At 42.7% G+C, this 19,869-nt stretch overlaps 1 protein-coding gene across 2 annotated transcripts in view; it reads left to right on the top strand.

The window, feature by feature from the left end:
• TRABD2B (TraB domain containing 2B) overlaps window positions 1-19,869 on the top strand; it is a 276,057-nt gene that overhangs the window by 142,310 nt on the left and 113,878 nt on the right. For both annotated transcript variants that reach the window (XM_027893833.1, XM_027893841.1), the window contains exons 3-4: window positions 3,836-3,982; window positions 18,279-18,453. In XM_027893833.1, coding sequence (XP_027749634.1) covers window positions 3,836-3,982; window positions 18,279-18,453 — 322 coding nt within the window. The remainder of the gene's footprint in view (window positions 1-3,835; window positions 3,983-18,278; window positions 18,454-19,869) is intronic.

Here is a 19,869-nt window from a genome sequence, read left to right as displayed (position 1 = left end):
GACACACCAGAAGAACACATTTCCAACTTGTCTTAAGCTTAACAAAAAACTTATTTCTTCCATTCTAGTTCCTGAATTTGTTGTTTGTTTTATTAGCAATATATTTCATTAGAAAGTTTGGGACTGCTTAAGAGCTTTATCTGCTAGTAAGGAGGTTTCCTTAATTTAACGTGGCCTATTAGGTGCTCCCACAAAGCTGTTTTTCCCTTGTGCCACTATTTGGGACCTTAGTCAGATAAAAAAGGTGGACCTGGCAACCTTTCCTCTTGGTTCCACAGGTAGGCAGGTCCACCTGTCCACAGCTGACAGAAAAAGGAATGATGCTGTATTTGATGAGTGTGGAGAGGGAGAATACTTGTTTGAGTGTCAAGGCAGGCAGTACAGCTGTTAGCTGAGGCCTCAACATTCCAGCCCCTTGTGCTTGTCATGGACATAGACTGTGCAAAACAACTCCTGAAACGTCTGGGCCGGTGGTTCCTGGTGCTGTGTAGGACTGGTGGGACCCGCTCTCGCTGGCAGTAAAGCAGGACCCTTCGGTCTGTCCTAAGGGCTGAGCTGGTGTCTTCAAACACCCAAATAAAATCTGTGTTTTGGGTGAACGGCACCGCTCAGATAAAAAGGTTGATCAGTCAAAACCATTGGGGGCCAGAGACAGACGTGCAAAAATGTCTTCAAAGCACACCAGGGTGAGGACCGTAAATTGTGGGAATAAAAATGCACTTTCTCAGAGCCAAAGTCATAACTTCCCATCGCTTCCCAGAACAAATCCTGTCTGCTCTGTTTATTAGGTGGGACTGTGTATAGGCAGTCGCTCTAAGTGTGTTTATTTTGAAGTCATCAGTTGCTCAGTAATCTCAGGCACCTCTGGGAGATTTAACTCAGATAGGGGTTTAGGCTGGAGGTCGTGGGGTCATTGATATTAAGATAGAGAGAAGGAAACAGCGTTGTTTTTGTGGCATTATCTGAACAGTAAGGAAAAATAAATTCAGGTTTTAAGATGGCTTTAACCTGACTCTGAAGGAAATGGTCTACAAATCCAGCCAACAAGCAGGCGACTGTGACGAGACCTCGCTTCTCTTTAAATTCATCTTGAGCTGCCCAACCTAAACCCATGGTGGCTGTGGCTTGATTAAGCAAGACTTCTCTAGAAATTTGTTAAATGGTTATAGTTTTCCTTCAGCGTATTCAAGTGTTTGAATTTCTGATTTTAACTTTCCTCCTGAAATAAAGCCTCTTGAGCTGTTTTTTGGGGCAGTGGTTTGAACCCAGCGATGGGCTCTCCCCCAGGGGCAGCAGCGTGCTGGATCACAGAATAACGGAGTATGCTGATTTGGGGGGGACCCACGAGAATCATCGAGTCCAACTCCTGGCCCTGCACAGGATCATCCCCAAGCTGGTGTCCAGCATCACATCTAGGTCCCAGAGCTGCTCTGAGGCAGAGAGCAGGGGCGTGAACGTCCTGGCACTGATGAAATGTTGGGACCAGGTCATGGGGGTCCGTCTGCTGTTGTAGATTCCAAAGAACTCCTTCTCTCTCATGTGGAGTCTTTGGTGTCTTATAAGAAGGGAAGTCGTACTGTTGGCTTTTCTGCAGTCTGGCACTGGTTTTTAAGGAACATACAGACAATTTTCTTTAAGAAAACCCTGTGCAAATGTGACCAAAATCAACTAATAGGTTCCAAATTTGTTAGGAGGAGACAGGCAGTAATGCACAGGGCTGGTTTCCCCAGGAAGCCAGAATAACAGATAAAAAAATAAAAAAAGGAAAAAAAAAAGGCATTGGGAGTAAAGTAAGGATTTGTTTATTGCCATCTTATTATTTTATCATAAAACACACTGTCTTGCCCTCAGGGTTTGCTGGTGGTTTGTATATGTGTGTGTGCCTGTGTGTATACATATTTTCGTATATAAAAATCCAGCAACATCCATTGTTTAAAAAATCAAAAATGAGAAGGATTTTGCTAAAAGCATTTTGGGAAAATCTCTGCTCTCATTTTTCCTGTCAATGTTTTTCTAAGCTTTTATTTTTATTAGTCAAAATGTTTAGAATCCCCAGGAAATCCTGGGATGAACCATTTCCTCTTCGAGCTGTAGCCCTTAGGGGAAAAAGAAGAAAGCTCAGATGCTTTCAAAGGTTAGAAATTTTTCAAACTGTATTTTTTGCATATTTTTTAAATTAGGGAAAAACCAAGTTAGGAAGATGCTTAACTTCAGGCTGTGGTCCTGGCTGATGTCTTTGTAGAAAAGCCTAAAGAGACCCTTAGATCTGGGCAAGGAAATCTTTTAGGCTTGGATCTTAATGGGGAACTGATTGCTGAATTGAGGTATAACAGGTTCACTTGAAAGACCTTTTTTTTTTTTTTAAAAAAAAGTAAATTAAAAAATAACATTTGGTTTTCCTCAACCAGTTTTTGTATGTTAGTTCACATTTAACAGCTTTGTATTGAGGCTGTTAGTGCCCTGAAGTTACTTTATTATTACTATTATTATTAACATTATTATTATTCATAATAAAATATCCCAGCCTATTTGTTATATATGTGAGGCATATACAGCCCAATTGACTTTTTACTTCAGATAAAATTCAATGAGAATCACAATTTTAAACCAGTAAGATTTTGAGATGATGGTTGTTCTCTGGGAAGGATAGGACACACTGCTGTTATCAATGAGAAGAGCTGACAAAGTGGTGAAATGTGAGACTGAGGGATGCAGGAGTCTTTTCAGGAAAAACGACACATCAATATAATTTGTCAGAAATCTGAATTTCCTGTCACCACATATCATTTTATTTTAGGAAAAGTGTGTTTGTTTATTTATGTAGTTTGTGACAAACTGAACTGCTGTTCTTCTGATTCATTCACCTACGTTTTTTTATCAAGTTTTCTTGGAAGATTCTTGGAAAGCTGAACATGAAAAGCCCAGACTTGGTGGTTCAGTAACTGGTATAAATTATTCCCACAGCCTGTCACAAAACTAAAAAGATTTGTGGTAATTCATGGGAAATTTAGTACAGGGTTTTTGTTTGTTTGTTTTTGGGGTTTTTTTTTGAGTGTGGGGTTGCTTGGGTTTTTTTAATGAGTTTTTGGGGGGGTTTTTTGGTTAATGCAAGGGGTGGGGGAAAGCTAATCTTTAAGGGTATTTATTTTTTTGGTTACCCAAATTTACACAGTAAAGAGTTCTCCTGGTATTTTCAAATTTGGGATGGGGACATGGGATTAGTCTGCTGGGGCAGTGTTATAAATCTGTATCTCTGTTCACTTTGCAGATGGGTGGGTGAAGGGGGAAAAGACTAAAGAAGGGAGGCTGATAATGAATTTCCTGAAGTTTCTGCTACTCCAAGGATGCACAAAGTCCCAATACAACACCTGTGACTTCAGAAGTTCAGAAGATTTTGATTTTTATCAAAAGCCTTTCAACTGAGATTGAGCTTTGGATTTAAGCTAGGGGACAGGAAGCAGTCAGAGGCAGTAGAAGTTTCCTCATTTAGGGGCTTTTTCATTCCAATTTCTGTCATGTAGCCAATTAACCAGCCCAGAGTGCCCAAGAGTTCCCAGACTGCCTCTAAGCAATATATTTGTTGTGAAGTTATACTCTGTGAGGAACATCAAGGGGTCTATGATATGGTCTTTTGCTATTTAGGGGGCCTTGCATCCGAATGCTTTTCCACTTGGGAATGCCTAAAGACCAGCCCTTGTTGCCCTGGGCCAGAATGGATCACACGAATAGACCTCGGGTGCAGGAGAGTTTTTTTAAGTTTGGTCCCTTAGGCTTTGCTGTTTTGATTCCTGCTATCTTTAACTTATCACCTCCCTTCCTGTCTGCGTTTCTGCAGGTGCTGTTTGCTCTGAACCAAACTCTGCTCCAGCACGAGAGCCTTCGAGCAGGCAGTTTGCAGGCCCCGTACACCACTGAAGACCTCATCAAGCATTACAACTGTGGAGACCTGAATGCTGTGATATTCAACCATGACACTTCTCAGGTGAGCAGAATCGCTCCAGACGGGCCAGATAATTGAGAACAAATCGTCTGCTTTAATAGCAATATCCCAACCATCACTTTATGCTCCGTCTCCTCTTCCCCGCTCTTCCTTTTTGACGCCCTGTGTTTTCTTTCCACACGTGCCTCATTTGCCTGGTGAGAGTGGAATTTCCATGGTTTTAATTGGGCTCTGGGCAATCACAGAATGGTTCAGGTTCAAAAAGACCCCCAAGATCACTGAGTCCAACCATTTAACCCAGCACTACCAATCCCACCACTGAACCATGTGCCCAGTGCCCCATCTACACGTCTTTTAAATACCTCCAGGGAGAGTGACTCCGACACAGCCCTGGGCAGCCTGTTCCAGTGCCTGACAACCCTTTAGGTGATCAGATTTTTCCTGCTATCCAATCTAAACCTCCCTTGGCACAACTTGAGGCTGTTTCCTCTTGTCCTATTGCTTGTTATTTGGAACAAGGAATGGACTGCCTGGAAAGATTCCCTAGGAATGTGCCTGCAAAAAAGGTAATTATGGATGTTTTGAGGGCTGTTGAATGCAGTCCCCTCATTAAGGGGGGGTTGGAATCTTTATAATACTTGAGCTTATATATGAAGAGGAAGTGGACCTTACGTTAATACTCTATAAAGTAAATAACTTCTAAAACATGTCATAATTCAATAATTTTGTATGTGTCTCAGGCAGCCCTTCAGTCTCTGTTTATCTTAGTTACCCAAAGCTGTCAGAAGCCCTCAATGGAGCAGAAATCTTCTTTCCAGACCGGTTTGATACTTCATGGGAAACTCTGAGGTTCCCATTTAATACATAGATTCTTCTTTCTCCTTTCCTGTTAATCCTGTGGTTGTCACTATTCCTGCAGTGTTGAGGCACAGCCCAAAGGATAAACATGGAATAAACAAGCAAGATGTGGTGTTATATTTGCCATGGATGTGATGAAAGGAGTACTAGGAGGCAAACCCGTGAAGACTGTTCTGGTGTGGGAATGTCCTGGGTTGTCTTTTAATCTCTACCAGTGTAATTTCTCCAGTGAGAAAGTCTCTGTCCCTGAGATGAGTTGTGGCCATTCACACCCGTTGCTTGGACTCACAGACATCTGCAGTTTATTTTCACGTTGTCCTGTATCAGACCTGTGGGTTCAGCTCGAGAGGAACAGCTTGCATATCCCTCCAAATTGCTGTATCAAATGTGGGTTTCAAAACAGTGTTAAAGGCAGAGGAAGGAAGCCAACAACCAGTCAGGGTTCAAGCAATGGTGTTAGTCACGGTCCCAGAGTGCACACAGTTGATAGAGATTATAACACATACAGGCCATGGAAAATTAAAATCCCTCTCTGTGTACTGGTCCCTGCAGAGCTCTAAATGTTGTGCAGAACTGTTGGGTACAGGGTTTTTGTGATCGGTAGTGTTTTCATAAACCAGCTTTATGCCATTTGTTTTAACCGCGAGCAGAACAAAATAGAAAATATTAAAACCTAAAATAAACTCGCTGTTCAGGCCAAGTTTTGCCAGTTGGGGTGATTCCAAAGTTTGTTCTGTGTGGTTTGTCGCAAAGATGAAAGACTCTGTCTGCCGTGGAGAGTTTTTGCCATTTGTTTAACGAATTAGATTAGCCTGGCTTAAATATTACACGTGAAGGATCCCCCCTGGGATCTCTCTCTGGAGATGTTAAATGTAGGCAGGGGAATTTGTCATGTGCTGAGTCTCTTGCAGGTCTCATGAGGTGACAGCAAATGATTGGCCTACAAATGCAGAACAACTATAAATACGCCAAGTGAGATGTATCGTCACTTAAAGTTCAGGGCAGGTACCCCTGCCAATCTTGTGAGATAAGAGTGCCACAGTATTTTTTAGAAGATGTGTCCATTCTTTTGGGAAATCCAGGTGCTGCTCCAGTTCTTTACAGGTCTGTGAAGACCTTTGTCTTAATTAAGAGCAGTGCAAGGGAAACACCTCTGCTTTCCTATGGTTATATTACATTCCTCATTCCTTTCCCTCTCTCTCTTTTTTTTTTTTTTTGTCCAGACACCATTTTTCCAAATGTATAAATCCTTATTTAAACTTAGTAAAACTTTAAGGGGCTGAGCTTACTAAATTGGACTGTGACCCAAAAGTGGAGTAAGGAAACATCTCTCTCTCTTCTACAGCCTTCCTCAAACACTTGATTCTCTTGTGACTTTTGTAATCCAGATGCTTATGTTGGAGTTTCTGGGCAGAGAGTCAAAATGATACCAAAGAGAAAGTACTCTAAGCTAAAGATAGGGTAGGAGTATTTTGTGCTCTTTCTCCAGACTTTTTTCCCCTCAAAGAAGGGAGTTTCTTTCTCTGCTTTTGAAAAAAGTCCCCTGGAAGCAAAAATGTATTGGATTAGATCAGTAGCTGTAACTTCTGTATTCTGTCTGATGCTCTCACAAGGGAATTGAGGTCAGTATTCCCAGAAACATTAAAATACAAAAAATCTGTTAGTGCAAAATTAGGAAATTGCCTGTCTCTACGTGATATTTTTTCTTACCTGAGACAGATGAAAAATTGCTTAATAACCTGAGGCCTTGTGAAGAAAAACTAGGGTACAGAACAATTTTATGGTGTGTTTTGTTCCCTAGATCTGATGTAAAAGCCTTTATTCAAACATAAGCATTTCTGTTTTGGGTTTAAGGATACCTTGCACCCATTAACTTCCTGTGGTTGGTTTGAGCTGTTTTATTTTTAAGAACAGTTCTGTAAAGCAGATTCATCTTTGCCAGCATTGAATTAACTGGTTCTGTGTTCTTTTGTATTCCCTTATCAAGAGGAAAATTGAAGGTCCAAGGCTGAGATTTTTCTCCTTCAGCCTTTCCCAAAAATTGTTATCTGTGGTTCCTGGCTATTGTTTCTTGTCTTCTGTCCTCAGCCATTCTCCTGACCTGAGGAGAGGCTCCTGTCCCAGGAGAAGATGGTTTCCCCTCTCTCATTGCTGATCTGGCATGTCAAAGACCTGCAGCTCCACTGATAACTTTATACACAGCTTTCTTCAAGCCAGTTTCTACTGGCTCAACTATCCACTTTTCATACTTGTTATTTGCCTTGTCCCATTTAGGATTAACAGCACAATCCCAGAGTCATACCTGACACTTCCAAAGCATCTCTCTTCTAGAGAGCCTTATGGTTTGTGTTAGACTGTAGTGAGAGCCCACTGAAGTAATGGAGAATATTTTCATGCCTGCAGCGGGCTTTGTATCCATTCCAGTGGGCCCAGACATCTTTGGATATCGAAACGAATAAATCAAGTTAGGCCAGTGATTAACCCAGTTTACAGGCCTTATGCTCACCTCAGCATAACAATCTTCTCACTGCCAGGAGACATAAGGTCTTGGCTTCATCCTACACGGCAGAGCAAGCTATGCAGTGGAATTGCTTAGTGTTCACCACAGCCTGCAGATGGGTCTCAAACCCCTTTTAGATAATCAGGGATTGCTGTGCCTCCTTCTCCAAGCTGTGTCCCTTGGAAACAACCAAGGTTTTTCTATACCTTACTAGAATGATGTCACCCATATCTCGAGTTGCCTCTGCAGTTCAAAATGCCGTGGATTCATGTGGACACACAGCCTTTAGGTAGTGGGTGTTGCCTTCTGAAAAGCATATGATGATCTTGATAGCATGATATTAGAAATCCATACACTTAACCCCACATCAGTATCAGCCTCCCTAAACTAAAGAAGAAAATGTTTAGTGCCTCACTTTGCCAGGTACTTGCTGTTTATAAATCTCCAGGTTGCGTTATGTACCCCTTTAAAACTGTTATCATCCTGCATTTAAACATGTCCTTTAAGATTTAAGGGTTCTGATAATTCTAATTACATCATCAACTTGCCCTGTTGTCATTTTGGGTAAAATACGACTGGATTTCTGGCTCGCTTCTCAAATCAATGAAAACTATCTGTGGAATGCTCCAGCTTCAGTAACTGCAGAAACACACAGCTGAGACCATTAGGTAGAGTGTTGAATGACAAGCAGACCTAATTTGTCCAAGGAATGGAGTTTTATCTAGGGCAAAGGAAGATAAATCCACAAACTGAAGGCACAGCTATTGTAACGCAGCGCTTTGGAAGCATCTTATCATTTTCAGCTGTAACAAAGTGCAGGCGAACTGGCACAGCCTCTCGTTCTTCCAGGGAAAATGATTATGAGCTTTCCAGTGAAGCAAGTGTGAGCTTGTCCTGGCCATCAAGGGAGCCAGTCCCAGGAGTTTGCCGTTCTGGGTCCAGGGGAAGGGTCAGTCACGCTCCCAGGAGTGTTTGTTCCAAGGACATTGCTGGCGGTGCTGACGCTGACCGGGTGTTTGGTGACACTGTGCGCAGTGCTGCTTGAGCCTGTCTCCCACCTTCTCCTCTCTGGGCTGGAGCACAGGATGCTGTTTGCAGAGGTGTTGCTTTCCCATAGTTCAGAACAGCTCCTGGTCTGCTGTGGTGGGATCGTACTTTTCTTTCCGCTCGCACCTGAGTTTCAGCTTCGTGTCTTGGTGTATGCTGTGAGCATTTCATTGGAAGTGAAAAAACAGAAGTGCAGCCAAAATTTCCAGAGTCTAATTTTCGTATTATGTCAGAACAAGATTCCAGATTGGAGCAATATTATATTTTGGCTTATGTGTTTCAGAAAATTGGTTACAGATCCAGACTGAGAGTTAAGTCTACTTGTTGATGTCAGTGCTGGGGAAAACACTGCAGAGATTATTTTTTTATTAATAATCTGGAACATGCCCAGATAATTTTCATACCACGGGTTTTGAAAATAGGTTCTTGCTTGAAAATTTTCATTATATGTTTGCATTTGGAGTTGTCTTACCTTGGAAGTTTTTTCCTTCCTCTTTCCAGTTTCCATGAAAAAAAGCAATGGGAGAGGAGAGGGAGTTGGAGAGAAATTGGAACAAAACATTTAAAGGCAAAGATTTTTCTTTCAGACAGCTGCATTATTAGAAAAGGAACATATTTACCTACAAAAAAGAACTGATTTACGTTAAAAACATTTAAGGATTGTTGACTACCTGTATTTGCTAGTAAGGGGATAAACTGTAAATGATTATGAAAGAGTGATTGGTAAAACCATTTGGAGTTCAAGGTAGTCGCATGCTGCTTTCTGTGCAATGCTGTGTGTTTGCTTTAAGGCATTTACTTTCCTTTCTTTTTAAAGAGCTGGTTTATGAAGTGTTTCTTGGAAAGACTTGTTCAAGAGTAATGAAAAAGCCTTGTTAGTTTTTTGAACAGTATCTCGTGGGCTGAATGTACAAAATGCTTTTTCTTTCTTTGTGTTTTATGTAAATGATGAAGTTACTCCTCATTATGAAAGGGAAGGGAAAAATGTGGGACAAGGGGGCACTTTGGTTGTCCTGGCTGATTTGGAAGGATTAGCACTAGAGATTATCAAAAAGACTGTGTTCTTGGGTACTCCTGGACATCCCATTTCTCGGTCTGACACTATTATTGTGCATTGCTGAGTAGGGAATGCCGTAGATCAGGTATCTGCAGTGTAAACTGGTTGTGCTCTCTGGTGGTGACTTCAGACGTGGATCTTCTCTCCTCTGGGAGAGCTGACTGCTGATGAACCCAAAGTCAAGGCTTATAGAGTTCCACTAGTTTAGATGCAAAGAAATTAGTTTCAAGGACAACTTAATTTGTTTCTGCTTTACTGATTTAATCTGAATTATTCCTTATTTTTCTCCTTACTGGTTCTTATTCCATTTCCAAATGCTTTCTTGGAGCTGTTTTCCATCTTTATGTCCAACATTAGACTTCTCAAACAATCCTAACTTAAAAAAAATTACAATTAGTTTAAAAGTCATCGTCCAATTTATTTTTTCAGATGTCAGCATAACTAGAAAGCTTAGGCTGGTTGGATTGGGAGAAGTCTGGAGTTTCTTTAGGACCAAACAGGAGGGCATGGCCATCTTTGCACCACAAACCTTGTAGTGTCAGCTCCTGAGGTCTCGTGTCCAGACCAGCTGCTGTTTGTGTTCATAACCAGATTTTTGCTCCTTGCAAAGTTAGATGATATTTTGCAAATCATATTTTGGTTCAGACTTGCCCTGCGTTAAGTTAATATTGCAAACTTCACATATACATTCAGGCTTTTCCTAGAACCTTACTAAGCAGGGGTGGGAAGAAACTCATTGAAGAGCCCTGAACAATATATATCCAGGACAGCCAAACCTGAGTTGGTACCCACTACTGGCCAGCTGTTCTCCCACTGCGTAACAGAAGACAAAATGAAAAATACCTTTGGAAAAAGAGCTGCAATTTTTTAATAAACCAGCCCCAAACCCAAACCTTCTGGCCCTGTTTTGTTTTTTTTTTTTTTTCTCTTCACTTTATTGCCCTGCTTTGCCCTTTGATCAGTATCTTGACTTGGGTGTCATGACAATATAATAGGTGATGGTTTTAGTGTCAGAACAGAAAAAAAAATATTCTTTGTCAAAGGAACCAAAGCATTTGGAAGGGAAGTAGAAAATCTTGAACTTTTCCATATGTTTGCAAGCTCATGAAAGCTGGCCTCAAAACAATCCCGGCGTTGAAGGGGCTTTAAATACAGCAGGAGTATCATTAGGTAGTTAAGATTTACCCTCCCCTCCGAAACCCAAACCTTTATTTGCATACACTACAGGCTTGTCATCGTTACTCGATTAATGAACAGGTCCCTGTAATCTGGTCCTAAACATACACTGCATAGTTGGTGAAGCTTGCAGAAAGGGGGCCAGGATCATTGTTCTGACTATGTTTTGTTAAGGCTTCTTTAATCAAAACATTCATTCAGATAGAGAGGCCGGCTGCATATTTTGGCATCTCGACCGAGGGGAGCAGGGACAGGGTTGGGGTGGAGAGGGAGGCCTTGTAGGAGGGGTTGGTGTTGCTTGCTTCTTCTTTTTCTTCTTTTTTTCCTAAGTGCTTGGAAAACAACTGTTTAATTGGTGTGGAAAAACAAAGAGAAAACATACATGGAGGTCATGACTTCCCAGGGATTTGCTGAAAGTCTTCTTTAAGAGGGATAGAAGTCTCACCCCCCAGGCTGTGTGTGAGATGCACAGCCCATCCCTATGGCCTTTCTGCCTTTTTAAATTTTTTTTTGAAACGTGTTTTTCTTCAGCCCAAATGGACAGAGAAGGTAGAACTAGGCAGGACACACAGCTGTTGTCTGGCCATGTGCCACCTGGCAGTGGCAGGATGGGTTTGGTGCTCCCAGGGAAAGGTCTCCAAGCAGGTGTGGTGGAAGCTGAAGCTGCAGGTACAGGAATGTCCAAAGGCTGCAGCCCACCCTGCCTGCAGGCAAGTTGACACTCAGGACAGCAATGACTCCTACAGCTTTTGTGTCACCTGCAGAGCTGTTTTTTAAAAGTATCATGCACTATCCATAGGGACTTCACTGGCATTCAGCCTGCTTTCTCTTTCCATGTCTTCTCCTATTTGTAATTTTTCTCTGTTTACAAGTTTAGGTGCTCCAGTGGCTCACAGACCCGAGCTAGCCAGTTTGAAACTCAGTTTCAAAGACCTCTGTTTTCACACCCAGGTTGCCATGCAATGCTGAGAGGTACCCCACCAGCTTTAAATGAGAGAGGCCCATTGCAGAAAGCTCACTGGCATGAACTGTGATGGATCTGCAACGTACAGGGACCCCGAGCAGTGATGTAGGTGGGCAGGGATTAGCTCACAGCCAGAAATGGCTGCCCAGAACTGGTCCCAAGAAGCATGCTAGCTCTTACTCTGGCTTTCCTTGTGCTCTTGGCCTTCCTTCTCTCACTTACCTTCAAGCAAAAAGTATTTTCACCTTTTTTTCCCCTCCAGCCCTGGGAAAGGAGTGATGGAACGGACTTTACTCTGAAGATGAAAGATTCCTTTTACAGTCAGCTCAGGCTTCTAGTAATTACTTGAATTTTGGTGCCTAAAAGAAAGCAATAAGGGGTTAATCACGTGCTCAAACTGCATACTTCTCCTTCCTGGTTTCCCTTTTCCATAACAAGCTGGAAGCTTATCTTCTTGGCAGCTGCCAGCTTTGGGCTTTGGGCTAAATCAGTTTAGCCAGACACCCCCTCCTTGGCCATTGCTGGTCTCCATCATGATGGAAACTCAAGAGTGCTGGAGGAAAACCAGTTGAGTTGGCAGCACTATTCATTTCTGCAGCAGCCTTGAGGAGATGCTTGCTCTCCCAGCCCATTCACTTTGCACTATTTGAATCCTTCATATCAGAGGCTGCAGTAAATGGATATTGCTCTCCCAGATGCCAGAAGGATCCATAAATCAGAGGAAAACAGGTGTCTTCCAAGTCCAGAGCAGTATATTTTGCAGCACTCCAGTGAAAGCCACAATGCCTTGTCAGGGCTGGTTAACAGGAGGGTATCCTCCCTTCGTAAAGGAATGATAACTCGAGCTCAGATGTCAGCCTCTGACCCAAGAAGGGCTGGTGTGAATTTAGGACTGGAGGAGCCAGCAGGTTTTGGGATGCTGCTTTGGCTCCTTGGCAGCCCCCATAAGCTGAGCTGTCAGCTCTTCAGATCCTTATCTTGCATAGTGCTGTCAACAGGATGAAAGTTCCTGACCTGAATGATGCAGGGAAAATCCTTCAAAGCGCGATCCATTACTTGTCTTCTGGCCTCTGCCCACGTAAAGCTCATAAACCAAAGGACTAATAAAGAGAACCCAATCTTTAGCATGTTTAAAAAAAAAATAAAATTAATGTAGTTGTCGTGATCTGGGAACAACTCCCTGCTTACAACTGGAGATAAGGATTACTAGTGTGGAGGTGGAGCCCTCCTGTCAGGGAAAGAGCGATGGGGTTTGGATTGAGATTCTGGACTGGAACTCTGAAAGCTGATGGCTAGCTGTTTGCCTTGCCATGGATGACCCTGGGTGTGGCTCCTCCTATTTTCTCTATTTAGCCAGTGAACGCTGGGGAGAGAAGAAAATAAAGAAATAGGGCATTTTTATTATTAATGGATTCGCCTGCAACTATTAGGGATGGTGCTGTACTCGCAACTTCTGGAGTTTGGATACTTCACAGCAGGTGAGGCTGGAAAACCTTGAATCCTCTGCTGATTGGGAGACAGTGGGAGAGAGGAGTCTCAGAAGCCAACAGGGTTGACCAAGATATAGGAAGATAATAGCTGGAAAGGTTTTAGGGTCAGTGTCTTTTCCATGGCAGGAGTTGGCTTCCCATTTCCCTGACTCAGCTTCCTGTTCTCCATCTGCAGGTATGCATTATGGTTGAAGGCAAGGAAGGGCACCCAGCCCTCTGTTCCAGTGTTGGTAGTGTTGGTTTTTCATTGACACAATCTCACAGTTTGAGTGCACATTCCAGAAATACTCTATCATCACTGGAACAGAACGAGGCTAAGGAAGGTTATCAGAGGATTGGGAACTGTGGTGCATAGGAGCAGGAATGATAACACCATTAGTCCACATCTGATAGTGATTTGATACTGGACTGAGTCTAGAGCAGTTCCATTTAGCCAATAAATCCAAAGCAGGGGAAAAAAAAGTTAATCATAGTTGATGGTGCTTGTATGTGTCCAAAAAAATTATTTGCAGATAGATATTCACAACTCTGGCATTGTGCCCCTGTCCAGAATATTTGTCTAAATATTAAAGAACAGTAAATTAGAAAATGTACTTAAATGTAGTCCCATGTCCATGAATTTTCAGCTGAACTTTGGCAGTAAGCCCTAAATGTGATAAAAGACTCCACACCAATATATTTTGCTTTTCTCTTCCTTTTTTTTTTATTCCTTTCCTTTCTCTCTGTCTCCACAGACAAAGCTGACAGCATAGCATAGATCTTGAGTTATGGCTGATGCATTTTTCTAAGCTAAAGTATGTTGCTAGCTCTTATGCTAATGACTGCAGCAGAATTCCAGCCTCTGCGGGAACTTATGGGAAGAGAGGTTACTGCTGAGCGTCGTCTTGGACTTAGGATCTTCCTTTGGGTCCTTCCACAGCGAGAGTCAGACAGTGCCTTGTAAGTGACATCAAGGTAGAAAGTCTTGCTGTCCCCATTTTACAGATGGACTCTCAGAGAGACAGGAGGAATAAAGCCAAACGCTTCAAGGATACTTAGTGGAGGTTAAGTGCCAAGTTTCCTTTGAAGGTTTAAACCCAAATGACATGCCTGTGATCATGCAAGAGATTTGTATCGCCCATGGGAGCAGAATCATTTTTTCAGGGTAGTGTCATAACCACTCCACAATCCTTCCTCTTTCTTCTTCCTCAAGCTCCCACTGACTTCAAAGGTGAAGAATTATGGCCCGCATCCCACAGTACTGAGAGCTCAGACGTGTGTGCAGAGCTCTACCCACACATATTTTCCATCAGGGATACTGCTCAACTAAAATCATACAGGCAGTAGGGAGGGTAAAAAATGTCTGCAAGGCTGGGACTTCTTTTCTATTCTCACTTTCCCTTTCTTTAACCTCAAAATTTAAACTAAGAAATGCAGAGGATACCAAATGACTGAGTTTGGGGTCTACTACACTGTCCATAGGAGAGTCGTGACCCAAAGAAAATAGGGACAGAAAAAAAGGAGAGTGCTAACTTATTCAGTAAAACGAAACATTCCATATTTTGAACACCTCAATGAAATACATTATTGAGTTTCCATGAGAAATATATACATACACCAACTGGTTGAATTCTTGGAAAGCTTCATGACTTGCAGAGACTGGACATAAAGAATCAATTTATCTTTTGTTATGTGTAGCCACTACAAAGTGAGCACACCCCAGGTGATGTGTTTTTTCTGCTCGTCCAACTGTTACTCTCCTGGATGAACAGCAAAATTAGAAGTTAGGATTTTTGCCTGGTTCCATCATCCACTCCACTGTGCACTTAAATACTGGGAGCACTATTCAGCTATTATTTGTTGATCACTCCCTCACCCAATGGCACAGCAAACGCCTCATTCATTCCCTCTCAGTTCAAAAACAACAAATACATGTAATTTAAATGTTAAAAGTTATTTTTTTCACTGAATGGAAACAAAATAAAAGTGGAAGAGAGAATGTGCATCATTTTGGTACACATTTAAAACAAAAGATTTTTTTTTCTTTTGCCACCCCCCAAAAAAAAAAAAAAAACCAAAAAACAAAAAACAACCCACAAACAAACAAACCACTTAAATTCTGGCTCTAGTTAATAGTTTCCTAATTGCGTGTGACTGTTTTTTGACTTCCTGATCCCTGTCTGGTGGTTAAGAATCCAAAGGGTTTCTTAAATCAACAGGAGCAGCTGCCTCCTCGAAGCCAGGCATGGTGTATGTCACTAACTGTGGAAAGGAACTGCAATACAGGGAGGAGCAGAGGTGATTAATGGGGCAAGTGTCATAGCTCAGAGTGTGGTTGCACTACTGTGTATGGGCATACTTACTGCAATCATTTATCTTCTGTCCTCTGCCACACAGACACATGCCTGCATATTTTATTTTTGCCAGGCATTAGGAATACAGGAACGCTCAAGGTGCAGCAGGACCTGTAGCTGATGATGTGCCTCTCGAGGTGACGCCTTCCTTTGTCTTGTTCCTTGGACAAGCACCAGAAACACTGACAAAACACAGTCCTTGGTTTTAAGTTTCTCTCTCTGCCATTGGAAAACTTTTTCCCACAGAAGAGAAGGAAAGAAAGGGAGGGGGTGAAGAAAAGGCAACTAAATGGCTCTGTTTTGTGTACCATGTTTTAGGTTAGATAAAGGGGAGGAAAAAAACTGTAGGTTGAATGTGGATGTTGGATTGCAAGTGATGGAGTAGCCCAAGGTGATGAAAGATACTTCCATTCTTGGCAAAGATCTTCTTGGTCAAGGTCTAAATGCAACTTCTGTTCTTGAGCTGTCTTGGCCTCCAGCATCAGAGCTGTCCCCTGGCTGGAGTGGGATGCACAAAGCTGCTTGGTCCCCCAGCGTTGCTGCTCCTGCTTTGTGTAGGAGCAGGTTGTCCTCACAGTACCTTGTTTTCCCCAGAGCATCTCAGGTCATTCGAGATCAGGTCCCATCAGTTCCCAGCCTTCACTTCCCTTCAGCAAAAAACAGAGAAGAAGAGACTGCTCTTATGTGGGTGTTGAGCTTTCAGATGCTTCAAAAAAATGTCACCCTCCATTTCAGTGTCTGAAGGCTTCCCTGACTCCTTCCTGAGCTACATCAATCCTTAAAGCACAGGCACTCAGTACAGAGGAGATGCAAAGGCTTGTGATACCTGCATGGACCCCCTGATTTACAGCTTTGTGTTACAGAGGTTAATGCAAGTGTAAAATAACTACTCATTCCTTGTACTTTATTCCTACAATATAAATCTCTCCTTGCTTTTCACCAGGAATGGAAGCCTCTACATCCTGTGCTGCTGTAGCCAGCAGCATTTTACCTCTTCAACACCATCAGGCTGCTTCTGTATCCCTTTGAGACAAATGCATGTTCGTGCCAGACATGGAGGCAGCTTCCTTCCAGGACATTGGTGTCTCTGATAGGTCTGGCTTAATGGGACTTATTATTTGTTGAGGCTGCCAAAGGTCTAAACTGAGAACAAGGTGCAAAGTACTTGCATGCTCTGAGGAGTTCACAAGATGCACTGGTGATTCCAAGCCATGCTGGAAAGACCAAAGCAATGTTTCAGGGTAATGCAATTGAACACTTAAGGAAGGATATGCTGTGAGAATCACGGTGATTTGGCAAGGCAGGTTGAGAAGTCATTCGGAAAACAAAAGGTTCAGCTGGTCTGTAAGACCCAGCAGGCTGGGGCAGGGTCGCTCTCAGCATCAGTGTTAGCTCCATCCACTTGGGAGCCCCTGGCTCAGGAGATGTGGTCCTCATTTCTGCCTCACTCGACTGGGAACAGCCTTTGGTGGGAATCCAGAGCGAGGTGTAGGCGCGTCCTGCATAGTGCATGGTAAGAAATCTCTGCTGCTTGGTCCTACACACACATCAAGAGTGATGCAAATGGGGCTGTAATGAAAAAGCTGTAAGGAGAGTCACCAGGAAGTTGGAAGTCTCCCTAAGACTTGCTGAAAACTTTTGGAGAGGCAATATAAGTGAAGAGGATGGGAAAAGACAAAAACTGTTGTGATAAAACCATGTGGCCAAGTGGGAGGGTAAATGTGGTCTGCAAAACATAGTTTGAAGGCAAGTTTTAGAAAATGAGTACAGGAATTTGGTATAGTAGAAAACCAGAGGAAGAATAACCCAAGTAACAGAGTCACTGCATCAAGTATTTCAGCACAGCAAGTGAGGGATGTTCCCCTCTTGGGCTGTGCATGCGATGTCATTACCATCAACTCAGATTAACACTGGAAATCCTGGCAGCTTCACATGCACCTGGGGACTCAGAAAGCTGAATCTGGGTTTTGCAGATTAAGCTGCTTTCCAGTGGTGAGGCACAGAAAACCTCCAGAACGTGCCTGGGTCCTGTTAGCAGTCATCAAACACTGCCCACTTACAGAACTTCCCACTGTGGGGCACGTGGGCCCCCAGACTCTCGTTGTAGACTCTCATTGTTATCCTAATAATCAGAGATTTTTGGCTTGTCTGTCCATTACAGCTTGGATCTTGGCTCATTCCTGGGTCTGCCTCTGGTCCTTGGGGTTTCAGCCTTTCTTCTGTGTCTGTGAACATCTCTTGTCACAAAAGCAGGGATTGAGGGAGCAGTTCTTGTGAAAATCTCTTCCTCAGAAATATCAGGAACATCCCAGGGATTTATGTATTGCAATGCATCGTCTTTTCTGGTGAGATCTAAAAGCATCTAAAGCTGCAAGAAGGATAAGGGGTTTACCCTGCGTACATTTTCCTATGTCTGGATTTGCTGTCCTTTCCTGCTTTTAAAACTGTTGGGTGATTAAAAAGGCCCAAATACAATCCAAATCTTACAGTACTTACTCAAGTTCACGGTGACCTTCGCTGGGAACAGATCACCAGATTTTGGTATTAAATAACCAATGAACTGTTTTGAGCAAGAAGAGAATAAAGGTCCTAGTAACTCATCCAAATGTAACACTTGAAACTACATTTTGCTGAAGGAACAAAGAAAAGTAAAAATGAACTAAAGTTTTATTTGGTAAAATACAAGTTTCACTTGGGAAAAAAAAATTATATTCATTGTTTTTTTGTTGTTTTGTTTTTTTTTTTGAGTTCCTAACAACCTCCCAAGCTCTGATCCTCTAGTAGTTTGTTGTTTGTTTTTTTTTAATGATAGTGATGCTCAGGTGGCTTACATAAGGCTGGATTAAAACATGGAGTGTTTTGGTCATTCCTTAAGCAGTGTCACCTGAGCTATACCTTCTCTCTCCATTTCAGGTCCCTAACTTCATCAACACAACACTCCCACCCCACGAGCAGGTGACGGCTCAGGAGATAGACAGCTACTTCAGACAGGAGCTCATCTACAAGAGGAATGAGAGGATGGGGAAGAGGGTGATGTCACTTTTAAGGGAGAACAGAGACAAGAGCTTCTTCTTTGCCTTTGGAGCAGGTATGGCATGAATTTTTCTGTTTTACTCAGTTATTGTGATTGGAAATGAAGTGTTTTGAATGCTTCAGGATTTTGTCTCTGAGCTTGTGGGAAGATTCCTTCCACTGGGAAGCAGAAAGGTTTTTGTTTGTCTAGACCTGCTTCTAAAATGCAGTTGTTGAAGGAGGTGGGCCTGGGTCCAGCGTGGCTGCAGACAGGCTGCACTCCTTTGTTTTCCATCCAGCTGTAGAAATGTGAAGCTGTGAGTGCTCTTCCCACTGCTGTGTTTGTTCCCTTCCCAGACTGGCTTGTGGGCTGCTTGGGTTGTGTTCACACAATGGTTTGTGGCCCCAGGTGTAGCAGATAGTTGAAGTTTGAATTTGCAAGCCCAGGATGCTGATGGCCTGCAAACTCCTGGTTGGCACAGGCAGATGTGTGGCAGGCACATGGTGCTGGCCCAGGGTTTCAAACCTCTTGGGGTTGCTGTAGTTAAGACTTTCTCGATGGGTGACCTAACTGCTCTGGCGATGTTTCTGTACAGATTTGCTGGTTTGGGGCTTTGCACAAGTGCATGAGTCATGTGTGTAGCTAAATACCTCATTTTAAACCATTAACTAAAAATCCAATATGTCATTTTGCCTGTTTAAATGCTCTCCCTGAAGTCTGCAGAACAAAGACGTCTGCAGTACTTCAGTGAGTCTGCAACAGTACGTGCTACTCTTCTTTTTCCTCCTTTTATTTTTTATTTCTTTTCCCTTTTCCAGTGGAATTCACATTTCTGAATGATAAAAGTATAAATAATAACCATTCAGGCCACAGCTCAGCTGAATCCTGAGCGCCAGCTTAAGTGTCTCTTTGAGCTCCCTCAACTTCAAGGCAGCCTGAGATTGCCGTGCTGAGAACCAATCTGCTCGTCCTGCTCCCTCTCCTTGGCAATTTCTCATTTTTGACAGAACTTTGCTTCTCATCCCAAGGCTCTCGCTATGAACTTTGGCAACAGCTCACCTTTTGCTACTCACTTCAGTGGGAATTTTGATTAAAGACTGCGGGTTTTAGTGGAGACACATGCATTTTGATGTATTTATTTTTTGAGTGTATCCGGGGCTGAATTTTCCCAAGCTTATTTAATCTCAAGCTTACCTGATGTTTCTGGCCAAGGAGTTTTGCTTAACTGTTTTTACAGTAGGAAAATATATCATGATGGTTCATAACTGGAAAGGGATTCATAAAAAGCAGGTTGTCTAACCCGAGGAGTGAGGTTTATCAGAGATTATCGAACGTGATGGCTTTGATGTAGTCTCCAGTTTTGGAAATCCCTTCACCAGTACATATTAGAGCTGAGAGGATAAGCTCATATTGGGCATCACTGCCCACTTGCCCTGCTCTGCACGCTTTTCCAGGGCATCAGTTACAGACCAGGATCTTGGACTAGGTGGG

The sequence above is a fragment of the Empidonax traillii genome, unplaced genomic scaffold (assembly GCF_003031625.1).
Source record: "Empidonax traillii isolate 1590-97213 ecotype Southwest subspecies unplaced genomic scaffold, ASM303162v1 scaffold15:size5535645, whole genome shotgun sequence".
In the NCBI taxonomy this organism is placed as follows: domain Eukaryota; kingdom Metazoa; phylum Chordata; class Aves; order Passeriformes; family Tyrannidae; genus Empidonax; species Empidonax traillii.
Note: the sequence above shows the minus strand (reverse complement) of the source record. Positions and strands in the feature narration are given on the sequence as shown.